The sequence below is a fragment of the Zonotrichia leucophrys genome, chromosome 7 (genome assembly GCF_028769735.1).
Source record: "Zonotrichia leucophrys gambelii isolate GWCS_2022_RI chromosome 7, RI_Zleu_2.0, whole genome shotgun sequence".
Lineage (NCBI taxonomy): Eukaryota > Metazoa > Chordata > Aves > Passeriformes > Passerellidae > Zonotrichia > Zonotrichia leucophrys.
In genome coordinates, this window is record NC_088177.1 from 25,436,595 (window position 1) to 25,460,068 (window position 23,474).

The 23,474-nt window shown below is 38.4% G+C and overlaps 1 protein-coding gene across 3 annotated transcripts in view; it reads right to left on the bottom strand.

Annotated features, from left to right (window-relative positions):
- Positions 1 to 23,474, bottom strand: part of METAP1D (methionyl aminopeptidase type 1D, mitochondrial) — a 43,529-nt gene that overhangs the window by 19,407 nt on the left and 648 nt on the right. Inside the window, exons 2-3 of one of the 3 annotated variants that reach the window (XM_064718849.1) lie at positions 7,359 to 7,461; positions 1,993 to 2,159 (exon numbers count right to left, since the gene is read on the bottom strand). In XM_064718849.1, coding sequence (XP_064574919.1) covers positions 1,993 to 2,159; positions 7,359 to 7,422 — 231 coding nt within the window. In that variant the 5' untranslated portion in view covers positions 7,423 to 7,461. Of the gene's footprint in view, positions 1 to 1,992; positions 2,160 to 7,358; positions 7,462 to 21,960; positions 21,981 to 23,474 lie in introns of those variants that run through there. The other 2 variants (XM_064718851.1, XM_064718850.1) reach the window with 2 other exon arrangements.

The window sequence follows — 23,474 nt, forward strand, 5'->3', positions numbered from 1 at the left end:
TTTTAATTTAGAGGCTTTTACACATTAATCTAGTTCATATGCTGCGTCTAAAATTGTCCATCTACAACATTATACAAAGGTATCCCAATTTGCTGTCAAGGGAAATGTAGTAAACCTCATTTTTTCCACACAAGAACTTCTCAGCCCTTGTAAGAGGTGAAATTTGATTTTTTTTTTAAATCCACATCAATTTAACAATGTTTATAAACATGAAAGCTAATAAGAACAGTAATGTCTTGCACAGAGTTGGAAATGCACTTTCTGCCAGAGGGTCCTGGGCTGTTTCACTGGCTGTGGAGAATCCCTTTGCCCATGACAGCCAGACTGATTTTCTGCCATGCCGGCCACAGGCTGAGTTTTGCACTGACTTCACAAAGTACACAGTCAAACTGGCAGGCAGAAAACAAAGCAGGCATTTTGGCTGTGCACAAAACAACCATACAACAACAGGGTGTAGGAGTAACAAAGAGTGGGGCAACTGATGAACTCTATTGGGACTTGAAATAGGAAGGCTACTGTTACTGTTACAGGTATTTTATGTCCAATCTGATAAAAATGATGAAATTATCTTCAACAAACTTATGTCAACAGAATTTCAGATCCCATTTCTTTAAAATGAATGCCATAACAACTGTAACAACATCCTATTGCAGTAGTTTGGGCTTTAGTCCAAAAAAAGCCAACCAAAACAATGCCATTTGTTAGATTAGCAACTCCACACACAGCATCACCCTCGCTGTCCCCTTGGAGGGCACTCACCTATTAACTGAGACATGATACTACTGACCTCTAAGAACTGTGAAGGGAGAAGCCCAAAGCAGAGTACATACAAATGTCCATGTGGACAGTTTCACACCAACATCTTCAAAAACACCGTTATTTCAAAAAAACACTGTTATTTCAATGTGATTTTTGCCATACTCTGAATAAAAGTAAAAACTTTGCCCTCAGCTTTTCAGAGTTCATAAATGTGGACTGATTTTTAGATGTCCGAGAACTCTGATCTGGGAAGACAACTTTTCATTATGACAATGTATTTCTTCCTCTTTATCCTAAAAGAAGCATCTAAATACAGAAAATAAAGTTTTAAAATTCTATGATTTAAGAGCTTCCACAGTCTCTTAGGGCTAAGAGCCCTACTTCCATCATTCTTATCTCTTTTCCTATCTAACAACTTTTTAGTATATCTGGCTCATGGAAATGTCCTATATTTGGCATAAGAAATCTATATTAAAATGCAGAACAGAATTGTATAAAGTACTAATGCACATCCTGAGAAGCACTGTTTAGAAAGGGTATTTTGGTTTCCTTTGGCAAAAGGAAAGATACTAAACAGTTAATCTGTATGCTGTAATTAAACAGGGGGAAAAAAGAAACGGAAAAAAAGGAAACAAGAAGTGGAGCACATGTTAAATTTGCATTTGCATCAAAAAGTCCCTTTTGGCTTTAAAGTAAATAAAACCAAAAATATATGTTGCAAGGAATAAGAACACTCAGGCACAAAAAAGACAAATTTAAAACATGCAGCAGGGTTGTGGGACAACTACCAGCAGGTATTGTACGTTCTTTTTCTGACATAACCAAATAATAAAACCATCAGCAAAATATAAGCATTTTATAATTAGCTTGCTAGGGATTTATACAGAAGGGGGACTTAGAGGATCATGAATGGTTCCTACACTTCTGGTAAGACAGTCTACCATTGCTTCAAACAAGAATCTGGACCCAGAATTGTTGACAGATGATTATAATACTCCCATTTATTCTACTATAACTAAACAAGCCCCAGGTTTGAACTCCCCCATAACTAAATACATCACTGTGTTTAACATGGAAGACAGCTGGACATCAGCTCTCCTATTTCAAATACCAGACCAAGCAACAGGACAGTGATCCAACCCCCAGCTGTTGGACAACAAATACACTTGATCATGACTGCAATCAAACTCTACACTGGCTGAAGAACAGATTAGGTAACAGAAATTGCAATACCTTAGGAACTTGGTGAGCTGGAGAAACCATGGCTGGCCAAACTACACTATAAGCAGCATTTCTTTGTCCCTGAAAGAAGAAGCATCTTTGCTGATGATTGCTTGAGTGCCTGTGCAGGTAGTTATGATTGCACAAAGAAAAGATGATGTGGCAGCCAGTCACAGAACCTGTTAACAGATAAATTAAAAATATTAACATTTTTACAAAATGGAAAGTATGCAAAAAGAAGGGCATAATGTAAAACAGAGCACAGAAGTCATGCAGTTGCTGAGGGTAATTCAAATCTTGTACCATTTAAGAAAGAGTAGAAAGAACAAGTAGAAATTGAGAAAAAAAAACTTTCCCAAACAGTACTTTGGAGCTTAATAAAATATCAAATCTGTTTTGGCTTAATGCATTAAAAAGCAGTGTGGGTAAATTCCCCACACTTTACAGACAGGAGTGATGCTCTAACTGGCCTCTGCTTGGAGCAATTTGCAGGCCTGCACTGTCCAAGGCTTGGCAAAGCAGATGATAAGACACAACAGCAGGAAAAGAGAAGACAAAAAAAAGGAAGATTTAATGTTACTTCATACAATATTTTCAGCTGTATTCTTGCAGAATTGGTCACAGATTTCAGCATAACAAAGATAATGTTGCTCTTTGTCTTGTTGCTCAAGACACAAAGAATAGTTCATTTTGGTTGGGGGGCAACAGAAGAAACTTCAGGAGATATTTTTATCTTGGCCAGAAGTAATTGAAGGGATTAAAAGTGCAATTTATATGGAGTATTTGAATCAGATTTCCATTTAATTCACATGGGCATTTGGAAAGTTTCATAGCTCAAACTTAGTTGTTGGGCAATGACAAATTTTGCCCCCAGAAAAAAAAAGGAAAAAAGGAAAAAAAAAAACAGAAAAAAGAAAAAAAGGGAAAAGAAAGGGCAATTGAGGCCCAAAGGCTCTCAGAGACATCAAAACCAAAATAATGCACCACAAAAGACAATGCTAGCATCAAAACCAGGAGATTCAAAAGGATTATTGACACTGCCCAATTACATTACAATTACACACAGTGTGTATTTCCACTGCTCAAATGTTCTACAATATAAACAGGGTTTTTCTCCTGAAACACAAGTTTACCATAACAGTTGATCTGCTTCTGAAAAATGTCATTATGCATACAAATACAAGAGCAATCTTGTGGCAAGTAATCCAGATGAACAATTATTCTTCAGTAAAAAGTTTTTATTTAAACAGAAGCAACTAAACATTTTTATATCACAGAAATTAAGAAATTAATCTACTGCATATTTTGTAACTATGTAAAAATGTTTATTTCCAGAAGACTTTGTTTCACATCTTGCATGTTTTTTATTCTATTGTACCTTCCTTCCTTTCCTTTGGATGCATTTATCATGTTCAGATGCAGAAATTATCCTTCCACATGTGCAATCTTTCAAAGAGAGCCCTTTTACTCCATGACATACAGAAGATTTGAGTCATGCTCAGTTTGGAGCCCCAAACCCAGACTGAAAGAGTCTCATCGGGTTTGCATTAGAAATGTTTCTGACTGTCTCTTTGCACTGATCAGGGTCACATTTAGGTACCAATGTCTGAAAAGTTAAAGCCTAGATGTAGAAACTTTTACTCAAGACAATTTTTACTGGGTTGTTTTTGTCTGTTTGTTTTGTTGTTGGGGTTTTTTTGGTGGGGGTGGTGGGTTTTTTGTTTGTATTGTTTGGGTTTTTAGCTTGGTAGGATGGTTGGTTTGTTTGTTTGGTTTGTTGACAAATAACAAAGTGAAGCTGAAGGGTGAGGTTCACCCCAAGCTCTCAGTATAGCCTAAACACCCAATGAAAGCTGCCTGCTTCAAAAGAGAAGAAAGTGTCTCCAAGGAAGTGGAGCTGCTCAGTTAACAGAGGGCTGGATTGATGTGGCAGCCTATTAACTGTAACTAGGATTTAAACAGCAGACTCACAATCTGCTTTCCTAGAGTCTCCTTCACAAGAAAAAAACTGCAACTGTAAGCATGTCCTAAAAGCCCAAAGCATCCTACAAACTCCCTGTCTGTACTCATTTCTGGAATTTGGAAGCACAGAATCTGCCAAGGCAGCAACTTTAGGACCATCAGAAAGAGCAACCACTCTGACAGTGTAAGCCAAGGTGCCTCTTTTACAAACTGCAGTTGAAGTACCTTGCTTTTAGATACTACAAATATATTGAAATCCCACACTCACTGATGTGGTTAGCTAAAGTCCACATGGACATCAGTATGTGAACATGTATTTTAAATGCTCTCCTTGATGCCCAGAATGCTCCCCGGACACCTTGTAGATTGTATCACAGTTTAACTGGGGAAGAAAAGGTGCAAGCGTGCTTGTCAATTATTCCCAATAAGCTCCCCCAAATACACACTCTTAAATACATTAAACCATATTCATGGGTGCATGTTTATCCACTAGCTCACATTCAGAAGGGATACCTTCTTATTCTGAATAAAATTTTTACCTCTTTTCTCCCAAAGATACACTGCAAGTGTTGTCACAAAATAACAGGATAATAAGGTACTGTAGCCTGTTGTTATTCTACTAACTACTCATTATAAACCAGATGCATACAAAACTATCTACTACTTGAACAGATGAAATGAGACAAGCAAGTAAGTATCACCATTCTAAAATACAATTCCTAAATTATATTACAAGAATTATAAACACAGGGCAACTAAACCTTTATTTGAAATATAAAAAATTATAAGAGAAAACATTCTCCTACAAAGTAAAAATAAAATTAAATAAAATGGCATTAAAATACAATGAAGTTACTGGTCGGTAATGAAAATCTGGACTCCATCCACACACTTCCTTCCTTAAGAAGGCCTTCTAATGCCTCCATAGTGCCTTTTATTTTTCAAGCTCCGTATTCCCAGCTAATTTGATTTAGCAACATCATCAATCACCTGAGACAGGAACAACTGTCTGTATTCTCCAAGTCTGGCTCAGAGATTCCCTCCTCCCTACCCCTTACACCCATCAAAGCTTTTCTCAGTGCCTTTATTTACTTCTGCAACACTGGTGCTCAAGCACATCCTTTTGTTAAGCTTTCTGTGTATACTAATTACTGTAAGACAGTTCATACACATGGCATTTGTGCATCTTCCAGCAGAAACTGCAGCCACAGCAGAGCATGGTGTGTGAAGCTGGCTAGGCTGGTAACACACCAGCACAGCCAGGACACAAAGTCGACCCTTTAGGTGTTTATTTGCTTATCCTGCACCCCAAGAGCAAGGCCAGGCCACCTGGCAGGAGCAATAGAATACTGACTATGATCTGCACTAAGAGAATGATCAGCAGCATTCCTGAGTGCCATCAGCAGCTGGGATGCACGGAGCACAGACAATCCCTGCCAACGGCTCCGGCAGTGAATCCCTCGGTGCGATCGTGTGCCCGCCCGAGCCACTGCGTTCCTCAGCACACCTTCCACACCTGCCTCTGCCTCAACAGTGGCAAGATGCACCGAGAGCTCCTCTGAATTACCAGATGAATTTATCTTGTGTGGAAATTACATTTCTTTTCCTTTTAAACGAGTCAGTCAGAGCAGCTGAATATGGCATTTTAGAATTATGATGGGTGGGAGCATTTTTAAGTGACTGATTTTGCAGCACAGTGTGCCCTATATTTATTAGCCTTTTACTCTAGGGCTATTTTAATTGTTATCTGTTCATGCATGTTACACTATATAATGAAATGCTCTCATTTCACTCCTAGAGTGGAGAGTTTTTTATGTGTATCTCTATTAATGACCCTTAATTAAGTTGATTTTAGTAATTTAAATGTGATTTTCCTCTGGTCAAGAAGTATTTTTAACGGGAGATGTTGAGAATGAACTCTCACATAAGCCCTTTTCTAATGCTTCCTGTCTAACAGTTACAGCAATTTATCAAGCTATGTTTCCAATGAATGAAGTGTGGGGTAGCTGGGCAAAAACCTGTTCATTTACATGAGTCATCAAATGTGATTGTTAGCAACCTTTTTTTGGTATTTATTAATGAAAGATTTAAATTTTCCAAGCAATTAACAAAAATATTACCAATGGATAAACTTCATGACAGTTCTGAGCTACAATAAATACAAGGGTGCCTCTTAAAAAAGACAAGAAATAAATTAACATATTTTTAAATAATTTAGTCACAGCATCACAGAAGCAGAGTACCAAAATGATTTAAGATTAAAAGAATTAACATTCAAAACTATTTAGGAAATAAAATCAACTTGCTCTTGATAAAGTTAACAACATCAAAAGCATTGTTCTGACAACTCTTCTCAAATTATGTGATTTAATCTTTCTTTTTAAACTGAAAAAAAAGAATGACTGTAGAGATTTTCTTAATATATATTCATTTGGAGGTAAAACACTAGAGATCTTTAATTTGGCTTGTCAGGTAATTTTAATACTCCGGCATAATTTAGGTTCTTCTTTAGCTTCTTCAAATACTCATTTTGCTGAAACTTCTGAGGATTAAAGCTTAAAATGAGGTATTAAAAATCACTAAGGAGAACAATATGTGGAATCCAGCCAAGGCAACTAGGTAAGAATACATAGCTTCTGCTAATTACTAAATGTTCCCATTTTTCAATCCAAAATAATGGCTGTGGTTTGAAAGACCTTTACTTGTAATTGTAACTCTAACTGTCTAATAAAACACTGACTTTGTATCCCCCCTGTTGCAAAGGTATGTCCAAGCTTCAAAAATAGGATGGGAAAGATTAAAGGTTCTTTCCAGCCCTGTGTAACCTGTGTAGCAGAAGACCAGCTCACATTTCACATGCAATAACCTGCGCATTTGCTAAAAAAAAAAGGAAAAAGAAAGAAAAAAAGGAAAAAACCTCCAAGAACAACATAGGGAAATGCCTGAGGCAGAAGTTGAAACTGATTGGGCAAAGTAGAAGGACAAGAGCCCTTGAAATTAAACAAAAGCAAATTCATTCTGTTGACAGATGTTGATTACATCAAAGCCATGAAAGAACTTTTTTTTTGTTTCTCTTTTCTTTTCCCTTTTTTGCAACTAATACCTCCACATTTCTGTACATTACGGATATAACGTATCTTAATCAACATAATCCAACACATGATAATTCTCAAATTTGGTAAAATTATATTATAAGAAGGTCTTAATGACAGGCTTCTCCAAACAAGAGTGTATTCACATGGTCATGTCTGCATACCCGTGCTGGTCACGCCATCACCAGCCCCTTACTTCCAGGGGTTAACTGCTCTGGCAGCCAAATAAAATACAGAGAGCGCTGTGTAATTATGGAGACAGTCAAAGGGCAGACTCTATTTTGAAATCTATTTGCACAGACAAGGTCTTCCAATTTCGCTTACAGGAAACAAGCTGGTAAAGGGGGTCTCCTCCTCTCCAGATGCTTTCCACACGTTTTTCCCACATCAGGAAATCATGGACATGGACACCATGCAGGACTGTTTCCTGGATTGCAGAACTATGTCATTACAAGGAGAAGAGCAAGTCCCTGCTTGTGAGAAATATTTCCTCCTAATTGGATGTATTAGGGGAAAGCAAAACCCATCAGGACTACTGAAAATGTGACTAGCAGCAATTTGTAAACAGGACGCAGCCACAGCTGTCACGATGGTACTGGAAAAGAGAAAGCAGACATGAAAGGGTAAAAACACTCTGTTTTTAACAGCATGATTGGGGAAATGAAATATTCATCAGGATAGATGTGACTTCAGTTACAACAGCAACACACTGGTGAAAACTTCAACAGCATGCTTGTGACCCTACCCCGATAAACCGAAACACAGGCCAGTATCTTGCAAACATTATATTCTAACTGGTATGGTTTTATTTAATTTTTCTGGAAATTAATGACAGAATTTGTTTAGTTAATAGAAGCATTAACAGAACTGTTCTTGTTACTCTCCTAAGAGGCAACGAAGCACAGCAATGGTCGAACAGCGACGGACTCCGGGGGAGAAGAGTCAGCCCCTGTGCCAGCATCACTGTGACTGCCCCGTGTCACTGAAAAAGTCTGCTTTGGCCCTCAGTTACGCTCCTTGCTAATTACAATTCTGCCCTTACTTCATGCAGAGTGGAACAGGGCAATTTGTTGGCTACATGCCAATATAAATGAGTTTGTAAGTTTATAAACTATATGGAAACAGATTTTGTTTTGCTTTACCTACTATGATTTAGTCTAGACTAACAGACTAAAATGATGAATCAGTGCCTTCTGGAATAGTGCTGTGCTTCTAATTCATTATTCAGTCAAACTTGGGGCCAACAAAATAGCTGTTCTGCAAGTTGGTAAACTGGGAAACCACAGAGACTCAGAACCCCTTCTATTTACAGGAAGGATGACAGCCTAAGGGTACTTCATCCCAATAATAACAACATTCAAGTACCGGTGCCCAGGTCATGACAAGCCATGACCCTCCCCATAGCTCCTTCAGGAAGCTGGCTTGATGCCACCTTTTATCAGCAGCAACTGACAGTGCAACTTCAACAAACAAGAAGAAAAAATAAGTATTATATCCTTAAAATCTCCTCTGACCAGTTGAGCAGTTACAGAACTGCTCAACTGTATGTATGCACACAAACACACAGAGTCACACCAAGGCAGTGTAAAAAATAAATTAACTAACTGAGTAAAATTCCGGTATCATTAAACAGTACTTCTCCCTTTGATTATAGGACTTAAAAAATACAGAGTACAATCTAACTATAGCTGAGTGATATTCATTACTACAGCAAAGGAAATGAATTGTTTATTACAGAACAGGGGATCAAACTGTACAGACACAGGGAACAGAGCATCGCAGTCCTCCAGCACAGCCTTCCTTCCCACTGTTATTTCTACTACATCTTCCCTCTCTGACAGAAAAACGCAAGAAGAAAATAAAAAGACAGTGTTGTCTAAAGCAATATCACTGCAAAATGAGATAAGTCCAGTACAAAAGCTGCACAAAGCAATATTAAGGGTTTCAATCACAGTACTATCAAGGGAATTTAGGCTCCAGATCACAGCATCTGGCAAGTTTCAACTTCTCTGACTAGCAGGAGAAACATTCCTCTTATGTTACTGCATTCCTTTATTGAGTAAATTAATTTATCATAAAATGAATAAATTAGAATGAGAAACATATCTGTTCAGGCTTCCCTATTTAAATACATTTTCCAAGCATTTTCTATTTTTCTTTAGAGTTTTTAAAATATCAGAGAAATTACTTTTGCTTGAAAGACTAGTTATTGGCTTCATGATTTTGATTTTGTAGGGAAGAAACAACTATTGGAACAAGTTAGTTTTAAAAATAGCACTTGTTTCAGATTAAAAAAAATAAGCTGTTCCTTATGTACATCACAATACCAAATCCAATTGTTTATATCCACGCACCCACAGCTCTAACATTCACTGAATCCTGCTGGGTTAAAATCTTTTCAGGTGCTCTGTGAAACAACTGTTTTCCAACTGGCATGGTTATGTCCTGTGCACATGCCTGACACAATATTAAATGTGAAAAATAAATCCTACTTTAACCTCTAAAATTTCCACTTGAAAGGAAAAAAATATGTCTGGATCACCATAAAATCCTTAAAAGGTTTTCCACCCTTTCAGTAGGCAAGCAACATTGCTGAAGTAAGAGTAATCTTTGCATAGGAAATTTAGGAATGCTCCTGTACATTGTATCAGCACATTCTGTGTAGCTTGACACAAGGGAAGAGAACAGGCAGTCAGTCCTTTTCCTGCAGTATTTTCCATGCATCTACAGCCAAATCTCTAAGGACACAAGATGATTTCTGAATCATAGGTCAGTCTTATCTCAAAATTAAGGAAAAAAGTGCACATGGCCAACAACTTTGGGATGAATACCTTAATAAAATAAGATTACATTACTACTCATTTGGTAAAATTGACAACTAGTAGTATTTCTTGCCTTGTGTTAAAAGTTGTTAATTACGTGTATTGTCCTGTTTTTACCTGAAAACACAAGTTCTGTTAGGACAGTAAGTGTTTACTGAGAAAACAAGTGTACATCCTTTGCTAGAGTGATGAGTCTAAGGCTGGGGAATTACATCCTGTAATCCAGATTTCAAAATACAGGAGCACAGAGGTCTGAGAGCTCACAGCTTTTTCTGCTAAACTGCTGTGGCGGTGGTAGAAATAAGCTCTTATTTTTATTTCAAGAAAATGCTCTGCACAAGAAGATGTCTAATCAAGAGCTTGCTGCAGATAACTTGTAGCATCCTGATTAAAACATTTATTTTTAAACCCGTCAGTCATTACCATGTGCTATTTATGCGTAACTTGGAAGCTTATTCATAAATATGTGACATTTGGGTCACTGAGTGAATTATAATGATAGAATTATGGATCAAATTTGGAAGAGTAGAGTATAATGTTTGGGAGATGTTTTAAATGTTTTTAAACACCTTTCACTTATCTCCTTGCTTAACATTTACAAAGACCTCTTTTTAGCATAAAAATCTGTTTCTCAAACAGTGATACAGGAAGAAGTTGTTTACATTTTCAGAAGTACCAACATACATCACTTATGACAAAAAAACCAAGCACTCCATAAGAAATGCTCAATCACTGTCAATCATACACACTAAAATATACATAAACCAAAGCATGTGGTATGAACTGTATTAGATTCAAACTGAACAGAGAATTACAACTATAACAAACAAAACCCAAATAATTACTAGTGACTCACAGGCCTATTTACACATCTCACCAAACTATTGGAAAGGTAGGTAACCATAGAAACCTGTCAGCCTAAATTCAGCACTTTAAAATTTGTATTTAGTTTAAAATGCTGACAATTCTGTTTCTATTTGACAAAATTCATATTTTTAAAGGCTTCAGTTTTTGCTTTGGTGCTTAAATAAATGCCTAAAATTATTTCATTTACTGGTTACTGATAATTTGCCTTTTATATTTGATTTTACCTGAGCAAAAATTGCAGTTTACTCTCAGTAATACAAAATGTTAATATATTTTAGTATCACAAATTAATTTCTAACATTTCTTTAATGACTGAAATTAAATAACAAGATAATATTCTGCACTTACTATGAAATGTTTTGCGAATGGACTTTTTTAAGCTGCACACCAGCAGAAAAAAGAAATTGCTGAAATTAACTGTTAAAACTGAAATGCTAATAGCCTTTTCAACTTATACTTCTTTTTCACTGACAATTGCAATTTGCATGGCTTAAAATTTAATACTATCATTAGTACTAATGTCCTATATTTTACTTCATAATCTAAATGAGTAAAATATTATTTTTGTAGTTCACTGGCTCTTATACTTAGGCTGTAACGTTCAGTGTGTATTTCATTATGTAGATGAGCAATGGAAGTTGTCTAACATGATTTAAATGGGTCAACAGTATTTTCCTATTCACATTAATCATCTAGACAGCCTCACACAAAAAAAAATAGCCTTGAAAACTAACCTAGGAAATCCCTTTTTATCAGAGACTCTTCCCAGCGCTCCACCAGCAGCGAGCAAAGCTCCGGAGAAGGAGCCCCGGGAAGGGCGGCCGGGGCCGGGCCCCGCTCCCCTGGGCGCGCTCGGCTCCCGGCGCTGCCCGCGCTGCCCGCGGCCCCGTGCCAAGAATGATTCTCGTCCCGCCGCCTTCAATGGGAGCTGTGTGTTGACAAACTGAGCAAATCTGAATCGGCAAAATTCATTCTTGGCACGGGCACACACAACTGTGCTGAAAGCAAAGGCGCGCTGCCCGCTCCCTGCACTGGCAGCCGGCTCCTCCTGGCGTAAACACACTTGTCAGGGCTCCGCTGGAGTCAAAGGACACAGGATGAGGCCGTTCATTGCCAATTGTTTATAAAACACACCAAAATTAAGGGTTCTATTCTCAAGCCATGTAACCACCATCTACGGCCCACTTCATATATGGCATATGGCAAATAAAATGGCAATTTATAATTAACATGGCCCTTGTGTAGAAAGGAAAGCTATTCTAATAGATGATAAAGGGGAAGAACATAAGTATAAAACAGGCAGAAAGTAAAAGAATTATTGTGTACTCAACATTTAGACTAATTTATTTTAAAAAAACAAACAAACCTCAAACCAAAAACAAATGAACAAACCCCCAAAACAAACAAAAAGAAAAACAAAACCAAAACCCTCATTTCTGATCTATCTTCACCAGGTTATTCACTCACTTTGTATGGTTTATTGGACTATTCTACTGTCTGATTTTCTAAGCTAGACAGAGTAAGCAAGGAGTCTTCGCAAGAATTTAGCTCTCAAACTCCTTTTTCTAGACTGAAAAGGGTTTACACAGTCTTTTCTGCACAGACAGTAAATCCATAATAAGTGTTTTGCTCTCCACAAGATGAATATAATCTAACTTGCCAGCAAAATATGACAGGCAATTCTCCTGAGCATGTTTAACTACCTTGTGTGCAAATCTGGGCAGTAATCTATGAAATTCTCTATAGGGACATCCACTTAATCAATTACTAATCTGTAAACTCAACTCAGAACTTCTGGATTCAGTGAATTACATGCTAAAAATCCTGCTGCATACTTTTTTCACATGGAAAATGTGAAGCCTATCTCAATCTATACTCATGGCCTATTGAAAAGTGATGTCACTGTGAATTTGAGTCTTACAGCCCTGGCCACAATTTCATAAATGTCAAGGCTGCAGATCTGTATTCGGTAGGCAAAGAGCTGCAGTGAAGCTGATTCTGCAGTGGCTGCTCCCCTGGCAATGGCACAGTCCTTGGAAGCGCTGTGCCCATGCCTGGGCCATGCCTGCTCCTCTTGCAGTGGCTGCCAGTCCATTGTCACCGTGTGTCACACTGCAGGAAACATGAGAGAACTGCTGCCTTTCCCCAGACACTGCAGCAGATTATTTTCATCAGGCTGAATTTCCAGCTGCCAACACCCCACCAACCTGTTTGCAACACCCGTCTGGATTCCACAGCTGGGGATCCTGCTGCAGCAAGCTCTGCCAAAGTCTTTCCATCAGCTACCTCACTCCATACCTGATTTTGTGAAGCAGCTTTTAGAGAAGAGTTATTTGGACAAAACAACCTCCAAATGAACAAAAACAAGACTGCCTTTATCAAGGAGATTTTAGAAACAGCCACTTCAGAGCAATCTTTGGTTTGCTCTGCAATTACATTCTTGCCAGAAAACATGTATTAGTTAAGGAGAGTACTCTACAACTCAAAACTCTTAGACAACATAATGGTACTACTCAGAGAGCTGCTGGGACAGTTATACCAGTAAAATAATTCTTGCAGGTACAACTTGATCTTTTGGAGCAAGCTTTGATTTATGCTTTCCCAGAAGAGAACTATTCTCATGAGATGAGCCTCTGCTGATTTAGCAGGGTGTGTTAGAGCATGAATAATTTTTTATAAACCCAGACAAGACCTGCAACTGTATTTACTTCTTTAAAGAACACTCATTTCTACCATGACTCACAGAATTCTGTTAATAATAATAATAATCAGTGCAGAACAACCAGAAATGGCTTGGAGAGGTCAGACCTGCCTAGCCACCTCAGAGGAGCTAGTTCAAAAAGGACATGGCAATGACATTAAGCCTTGTCATCACCTACCATTTCATGCACAAGGCACGAGTGTGATTTGATGCTCAGATCTGCACAAATGACCATGGGCAACACCTCCCCTCAGTGTCAGCCCAGCATGTCTTTGTGAGATGTCCATCCACTTTGTCCAGTGGAAAAGGACCTCAACTCAGCAGCACTGGATGAGGTTACAAGCACACTCAAGAGCAGAGAAGTCAAGCAGAATACAAGCAGATCTGCAGTGACTGCACCATTTCTTACACAAAGCATGTCCACTTTACATGGAGGGAAGCTAGGAGTTTACTGTTGCTTCTGCCCAACTCCACCTGTGTCTATCAGTAAATCTGAGACTTCCAGAACAGCTGGAATTTATATAAGAAACAAACTTGCCATTTTCTTTCAATGTTATGCCACATTTGTTGACTTTCTTTTTTAAAAAATGCATAAGGATTGCAGGATGCAATGTAAATTTATGTACAAGAAAGCATGAAACAGATAATCTGAGAAGTGTACAAATTTCTACACAGAACATCTGATTTGCTGTAAGTAATAATGTATACATTCAGACTGTGTTATTACTGCAAGAGCTCTTTATGGTTCAAAATAAGCTTGATCTAAAATGGAACATAACTTTAAACAGGTTTTAACAATGAATACCTGAACATAAACATATTTAAAATGTGAAAGCTGGAGACTTTATAGAGCTGGTTAGAGTGGCTGGTTATTTATAATCTAAACTCAAAAGAACAGTGTGACTTTCAAAAACACCCAGGGAAGTTTTCTCAGGCTGCACAGTGGAGAGTATGTCTGCCAGAAGACCTCCAAGGAGCTCTGAAGAGCTCCTTATTCTTCCTCCTAAGGCTTGCATGCATCAGAGCAGCCTGTTGAACACTTGGGTTTTAACATTCTCCTTTTTCTTCAGAAATTATGAAGGGAAAGACATTACTGATTTGGAAAGGACATATTCTCCAAAAGAACAATGAACAAACTTTCCATACCTTGTTTCAAGTCATACAAAGAGGGTAAAAAATGATCAACTGAGAAGAAACCCTTATTATACAACAACACAATTTTAATGTTTTGAAACAGTTCCTCTAAAAAAATCTTCTAGAGTCTGCTTTCACCCTAGATAACACTAAAGGCCAGTGGTGTGATCTGAACTGGTGAACACCAAATATTACTTTTCTTAAATGGAAACTAGAACTTGGCTTCATACAGTGCCTTCATACTTAGTGTGTTATAAATTACTTAAATACTGGCAGGCAAACAGCCATTATGCGCTCAAGAGCTCATACGTTACAATACTCAGCATTTTGATAGAGCTTTTCATCTTCAGAGTGCTTTACAAACAACTCATTAATCCCAACCAATGCACCTGCAAGGCAGATAAATATCTGCATTGTAGGTGGAGAAAGACACAGAAAGTTCACTGACTCCTGCACAGCCATGCTCACTAGCAGCCCCAAACATCCCCAGCTCCTGGCTCCTGGTGCAGTGCAGGACCTGAGCCCCACTTGCGTTGAGCTCGTTCCTTCTCCTGAGCCACAGAGCTGCAGGAGAACGTCTTCTACTGCCAGGCACTGGCAGAGTGCTGGCCTGGCTGGAGACCCCCCCTTTCCCAAAGCTGCTAGTTCCCAAGCACTGCAAGCTCCCACCAGGATCACCAACCCCAGCAAGTGGGAAGTCCATGAGACACTAAAGTGAGACTCACAATATAGACTCTCAAGCTGATTCACCATCAAGCAGTGATCTGGAAAAGCCTCTGTGCCTGCAGAAGCCTTTGCCTCTCCCTGTTTATTTCTAGCTGCTGCACAGACTCCAGGGCAGCAGATTCCTACAAGTCAGACAACAGAACCCTGAAATCTCTGGTCTCTGAGTACTGCCACAATTCAAGAAAACAGCTTCACTCCTCTGGTGTTCTCTAACTATTAAAAACTTGTAATGGAATTTTGCCTTCGAGAATTGTAATTCTCTTCCCTGTTGGTGACTGGAAAAAAAAAGAACCTGATTGCACTGCATGATTGTACTTTTAACTTTCTGAGTTCTAAAAGTATCAGATATGATTTTTCTTAAACCTCAGAAATACCAGGAATGTCAAATCTGGAGCAGATAAGAAATGTGGAAAGTGTGAACAATACAATACACATACTGTGCTACAACAGACTTTATATTCCCTTACACAGAGAAAATTAATAATGGCCTTTTAGTAATAACATATTTATTTCTGATGTTTATTAGTCACTAGATTTAAATATATAAATCTGACAATCCTTATCGGTTCATTGTTCACATTTGTGAGCCCAGGGCTTAGCAAGTTCTCCAGCCACTGTAGTTCCTCCCAGGGTAAACCACTCATGTTTAAAAATATAGGTGAATCAGACAAACTGTTACAATAACAGAAAAACTAATCCCACTTTTTCTTAAGATATCGAAGAAAAAAGTCTCTCTACAATTAAAGGTATAAGCAAACACAAGCAGCAAAAGAGAAATGAATGGCAAAAATGTATGGAGATAAAAGAGCTCAGCCAGCCTGTGCAGTTGAACTAGATATAAAAGGCAAAATAAGAAGAAAGAAGCAGCCTTTAATACTCTTCCCCCCTTTAGTGTTTTAAACTTATCAAGAAAAAAAAATAACAAGCCCACATAATCCAAAACAAAATGAAGAAACAACTCCTGATCATTAAACAGAAATGACAAGTTCCCCACATTTAGAAGACTTTTAAGCTTATTATTTCATTGATTTAAAGTGAGCTTGTGTCTGACTGCCAACATCATGCTTTTAAAAAAGAAGTCAAATCTACAACTCCCAATGAAAACAAGGGCAGATAAGAGCAAACTAAAAATATAACATACAGGAAATGAAATTGGATTTAATTACATTGAACATTAACATTCATTCTGCAATCACAAAGAAATTCTAAAAACATTTTCTAAATTAAAAACTCCACTATAAATAATATGCAATCTTTATATAATGTAGTTTTTCCAAAAGAAGGAAACAGATTAAAGAGCAGCATGCAAGAACAAAATTTAAATCTGCAATTGTATCCACTAAACTCTGGAAGCCTAACAATGATGATGCAGTAAAAAACCACCCAACATCACAACCGTAATGCCACAACATTTTTTGCTATTTTGTTTAATAACTCATCACTTTCTTTGTACGCAGTAATGAAGAGATGTCACAGCAACTCGTGTCTGTCTGTGTGTGCTCCATTCTTTCCTGCTCCTGTTTTCAGGGTGGGTTAAAAAGAATCTTTTCTCCTAATCATCAGCAAACCAGTACCAGATTTCACTTGTGGTAAAGTATGCTACCCATCAGTACAAGGCAATGCTCCATAAAAACAACAAAGAAAATAAAAAAAAGCAAGAGGCAAGGTCTGAACACATTTTTCTTTCAATTCCCTTGGGAATCGTGGTTCTATAGGTCTTGAATTCCCAGGCAGAGGGGATCATGTTCATCAGTTATGGCAGCTCCTCTGGGCCTAAGTCCAGGTAGACTGCTTGTCTAAACTTGATGAAATATAGGCGCCATCAGGTAACAGCAGTGCTTGGGGAGACTCCAGAAATGTGTAACTGAAAACTAAAAAATGAAATTAAAACAAGGCTGTAGCCAAACAGCCTCTTTCTACAGGATGCAATAACTGCAAGGCAAAGAGTTTACAACATATAGACTGCTCCTTATATATGTTCTTTTGCCTCTTCACATAGATAATATGAAAGCTGGATTGGGCAGACAAGTATATTTTAACAAACACTGATTTTAAATAGAAATGCTTAGGAAAGAAACCACTGTGACAAATACAAACAGCTTGAATAGACAAAACATTAAAAAGAAGTCATTGCCCTGTAACCCACTCCCCCTCCCACTACATTACTTCAAAATATTTTCAAATTAAATTTTCATGCTAATAAGTATTGCTAGATCAACAGCACTGGGATGTGGTGTCTGGAAGCACTGCAAGCTCCCCATCACGGCACATCATCATGTCAAACTGTCACAAGAGAAGGAGAGGCAGCAAGACTCTCACTAGATGTGCATTTTGAAGTGCTACAGGAATATGCTTGTTTGGGAGTGGGGAAGGAAGGAGGAACCAAAAAAGGAAAATTAATTACCAATGCCCAGTTGGTGAGATCATTGTAACTGGGTGTGCTAAAGGTAGTCTTAGCACAGAAAAGGCCTTTTCAGACTGCATACATGATCAAGTACTCCATAAAGCTTTGAAATCACAAATTGCAGTGGACCAGCAGGACTGTCACTGGAGAATGCTCAAAAGCACCTCCTAAGCTTTTGTTTAAGTTTCCTCTTGATTCACAACTGTCACAACCAGAACACCATGTCTATTATATACAAATATCATGGAAAGGAAAACCAGCTTAGATTTCATGACACAGACCTCCACTGCAGCTTTAGCATCAAAACAGGTTCAACACCAGAAGCAGCTTGTCTTCAAGGTGACTTCAGCCAAAATCCACATCTCTTCAGAATAAAAAAAGAGACCACATAACACCACAGAAATATTTTTTGGTATCCTCAACCTTACACTCCAACTACAGCTATACATGGAAAGCCACACAAGAAATGAGGTTAAGTGTGCCAAATTGGCTCAGCAGGGTTCCCCCTGCACAGCTAGAGAACACCCACAACACACAAATCCCAAACTTTACAGACTATGTGGTATGTTGCTTTTATGTGCACCTTAAATTCAGCTTCTGGTCTAGGTAGGGTAATTCAATGCAAAAAGTTGAGTAAAGGAAATTCTGTATCTAAATTTAGAAAGCACTTTACCTATGTCCACTGCTGAACTGCAAGTTTGCCTGGTAACTTGGGAGCAGCAGGCACCAGGGCAGGCTCAGGCCCTGCTGATGCTGTGCTGCCACAAAACCCTCCAGAAATTACTCCTTCAGTGCTGGAGTTTCTCCATCCATCAGCTAGTGCTCATGATTTCAGCCCCTTTTGTCTGCTTAGCTGTCTGCACTGTGAGCTCTCAGAGGCAAAATAAAATGTTTTATTATATGTTCACGGGATATTTGATCCTGCGATTTTAGGGAGGGAAGCTATCTGCTGTAAAATAAAAGGCAATTCACTATTTGAGGTCCAGAATTTCTTCAGGAATGATTCAATCCTTCATTCTTTCTCCTCAAACACTATATTACTCTAAACAAGCTTAGAGACCTGTCTTAAACTCTACCACTATTCTTGATGTTTTAAGTAACAGAACATGCAAGGACCAAGTAGCCAGACACTTCACAGTTTCATCCTGCACATAGCCTTGGCAGGATCATCTTCCAGTATAGATTTCAGGAGTCTGTATTTTTGTTCCCTTGAATTTAATCTCTAAAGATTGTGAAGTTGTATTCTTTATTTCACTGATTTGCTGTATGAGTATACAGGAGGTTAAATCAGTTATTTGGTTCTTCGCAGAACAACACTGGAATTTGTGTGTGTTGGTTAGCACTGCATTTGTGAGCCTGAAGAGTAAAAGACTGAAGCAACACCTAAAGGAGAGACAAAGATTGCCTTCTTTGCTGCCCAGAGGCAGCACTGAACTGAGTATCTTGAATTAAAATCACAGACATGACTTTCCATTTCAGACTTTCTACCCTGTTACATGGTATTATGTTGAGCCTTTGCCTCTACATCTGCAGGCAGGTGAGGAAATGCCAGATGACAGCAAGCTCTGGCAGGCAGTGCAGAAGCTGTGCATGCCAACAGCCCTCACTCCAGACATCCCCATGTCCCACTGTGAAGACAGAGACAGCACTGGAAAATCCACTTGGGAAGCACTGCAGCAACAACTCCCTACAATGGGGCATCCCACTTTCTTTCTAGAGTCATTCCCAGAGCTTCATGGTATTTTCCTTCAGGGTCAGCAGCCTATGCACAAAGGCGGACAAAGGCCCTTCAGCAAATCACACCAGGGCAGCGAGCTTCTGCAGATGGTGGAGAAGCCTCAGAGCTCTGCCATAGGAATGGAAAGAGGAAGTAGCTCTTTTCTGCTTAGAGAAAGCTCCAGGTGAGCTTTAAGGAGAATTCTGCAAAATTAAAAGTGATACCTACAAAATACATTTCCACACAAGGTCAATTTTGTCTGAAGGCTTATGGCTGGGCTTACTTTCCTTAACTCCTGGCATATGAAAATGTAGCTGTGTAACACATTTATCACAGACTAAACACTGGCAGATACAGGACACTACCTGGGACCTGGGCACCCAAGCCATAAGGCACGCAGAGCAGAGAAAGCATTCACAAAAAGCTGAACCTAAGCACTCCTCAGGAACTCATCATTAACTTTGTGTCCATGAGGGTTTTAGCTGCAACCACAACGGTGACACTCTGGTACCAGGGCAATGGGCACCTTCCTACAAAGGGGAAAAGACTTCTCAGTCTGAAATGAATGGCTACAAGAGTAGGTGGGGGTCACTAAAGCTGTTGATGTGGCAGAAAATGTTGGTTTTCAGCAGCTGTCCAGGACATTTGCTAATGACTTTCCTTCATTTAAAGGCAACCCTAGCTAATGCTGAGAAACCTAAGCTCGCAGAGAAAGCACACCCTACACACCCACCCACAGCCAGAAGCGACGGATCTCGGCAGGAAAAAAGCCACAGTGTGCTGCCAACAATACATTACCTCTCAGCTGAGAGAAGAGAGCGATTAAACACTTTATTGAAAGGGGAATATTTTTCTCTCATGCCTCAAACCATGAAAGTGCATGTCTTCCCCAGAGCTGCTGCACAGTTGAAATGGGAATAATTCCTCGCCTGCCTGATTAGTTTTGAGACAGAGATGAAACTACCTCAGGATTACTTAAAAAATGTTGAAAGTGTACTACAATCAAATGGTTTGAACTTCCACCATGCATCACTTGCAGCTCATAATGCTAATGTTAAATTCTGGAGACATGAGTCTGTCTACAAATTAATGGAAAATGTGAATTAATATTTTCTTCCAGCTAATTGCTCAACTCATATATGGCACAGTGCAGCCAAGCACATTAGGTCTTGAAAACTCTCTTGCACAAATTTTAAGCACTTTTTCTCATTTGCCAAAAAAAAAATCAGAATTACAGGACATATTTAATTGTAAGTCTGAAATACCAGGAAACAGTCAAGTCTCCCCAAAACTGTTATCTGTACATTCGATGGTTAATTAAAAAATAAAAAAGGTTAGAAGTACTGGAAGTTACTGTAGGTGAGTATTAATTGTTTGAGTTGTACATTTGTGAACTTCTTTTTAACAGTTAGAAAAATACAAAGTGATAGTTCTACCATTTGAATAGTAATAGTGCTAAGAAGATTTTCATGATTCATTCTTAACATGAGAATGGTATCTAATATGCTGAAATTTGTGATTAAATATGCTTATCAAAGAACAAGCTATAACAATTTAAAAAAAAGAAATATAACTCCTGTTTCAAAATGCCCCATCAGAAAGATGGAAACAGACTGATTCAGTAGCATATGGCAGCAAAAAATAATCTGAAATGAATACTTTGATTTCAGGAAAAAAAAAAGAAGATAATCTAATTTTGAGTCCTTTTAATTTCTCTTAGAAATACTGAAAAATTTGAATTTTGTAAAACATGAGCATTACCAAGGTCTGCAGATTAAAAAAAAAAGCCAGAAATTAACTGTATCAGAAACAGTGCTCAGTAAAAGAGTCAGTAAAGGTACTTTATTTATTTAATCACTTCCCAGATGGAGACCCCTTAGCACACTTCTGTCCAGTAACACACACAGTCCAACATAAAATGGCAATTTGAAAGTTCATTACCAGTTTTACCATCCTAAATGTCAAAGCTGTGTCTGACCAGAATAAAAAACTGTAAAATGACTTGTCTGCACTCCATCTAGAGCACATAAACCAGATCTTCACACTGCCTCAGGTCCTTGCTACACCTTCTGTATTAGTCCAACTAATGTTTGTAACTTGTGTAGTGCTTCAGGACAGTTTGATGATTTTCATATAAATACCCTTCTGGAGAAGAGTTTAGTATTCCTTCTATACACAGTTTTGGCTAACCTAACTACGAAATATAGAAAATACTCAACCATGCATTACTGACAAGGCTTGTGAACCAAATTTGTGACCTATACAGCCCAAAAAAGAAAAAGAAAAAGAAATCAAAAACCCCAAGCAAAACCCAACTTATTTCTAATGAGACTTGGCACTTCTGGACAAACTTGAAAGTGTGAGGCTCTGAAGCTGTACTGCAACAGTATCAACTCCAGCTCTGTCCCTCTGTTTCTATAAAAAAAATAAAAAAGGTTTAAGGCATTTCCTCCTCATTTTACTAACAGAGGGGAAAGAGTAACATTCTCAGAAAAATTCTGAAAACAAACATCTCTGAAAGGCTCTGTAGTCACAGGAGAAGGAGGATCCCATACCATCTCATATTCTGTGGTGCTGGAGACAGCCATGGTTGCAGCCGGGGGCAGTTTGCAGGCTCCCCACTGAGGAGCCTGCGGGGAAATTCCCAGTTCCACAAGGGGCCGAACAAGGCAGCCCAGCCCCTCAGCGAGCAAACAGCCAGCCTGGGAACACAAACTGCACGGGCAAGGGATGGGTCACACCCCACCAGTCTGTACTGAATTGACTTTAAAAACCTGGCCCACAGTAAGTCACACAGCTTAGCACAGAATTCTGATTCATTGTTAGGGAAGCAAGATCAGGAATCAGTTATATCAGTATGGAACACAAAAGTAACTCAATTTACATGGGATGTCTTCTCATCAACTATTTCCCTGTGGCACTAAACCCTGAAATTTCATTATAAGAAATTAGGGGCTTCTACTTTACAATAATTCACCTGTATAAAATAAATAGATCTGTAAGAGATTACTATGCTTTAAACCATCTAAGATACAATTGCAGATATAAATGCAGCTCTTTCATGTGTCCTACTTTATTACCGATAAAGTAGCACAGATTCAATTACAATAATACCTGAAACTGTGATAATATCTAATCAGACCATTTACAAGCCAGTGAATCAGCACACAATCCATACTATTCCTAACTACAAACTGTGACAGTGACTTGATGTCTCTGTCACAGTTTGTGCTCTGGGTGCTTCCTAGTACAGAATAATAAATTCAATTCCCATTCCTATGCATCACCTGTAAAACTGTTTTTGAATATTCTTCAAGAAAAGGTGCCAGCTAAAATGCAGGTCAGCCCACTGCTAGTCCACTCTGAAATGCAGCATTTGAGCATACAGAATTTCACCAAGGTTGGTGGAAACCACTCACACCCTAAAGAGTTGTGTGCCCTCTCCTTGGGTTGAATTCTGACATTAGCAAGGCAGAGACTTTTCAAATAACTTCCTTATATGATTACTGAAAAGTACTTTTTGATTTCCTAGTATTTTTCAGTCAATTTTATTTTTTAATAAAGGGGTTTTTTAGGCTTGCCTAAGTCCTTCTGATATGTGGATAAAGCATTTGATCAGTATACAGCTTCCAAGATCCCTGCTGCTCAAATGCACTTATGCAGAAACAATTCCATAATAAAGAAAACTTTCATAATTTATAAAAATGTAACATCAGATACATTAAAAAGAATAAGAGGCTATAAAAAAGTAATTTTTGTTCAATTAAGATGGAGTAGATAGCCTTAGATGAACAGAAACATAATTTAAATTACTTTTGTCTTTCGGTATTTGCAAATTAAATTATACTGAACTGTCCCATTCGGGGAAAACTGGACTTTGTTTAATCAGGCTTGTCTTAACTATGACATTTTCACTTTCTTAAGTATCTGTAAAAGCATATCCCCTAGGGAAGCTGAACAATTTGATGCCTGAACGGAAGGTAGGAAGGCTTAGCAAATGTAATTCGCTAGGTTCTATTAACTGGATGACGGACATCGGGCTTTTAAGGGCGCATGGGGCTGAAGACGG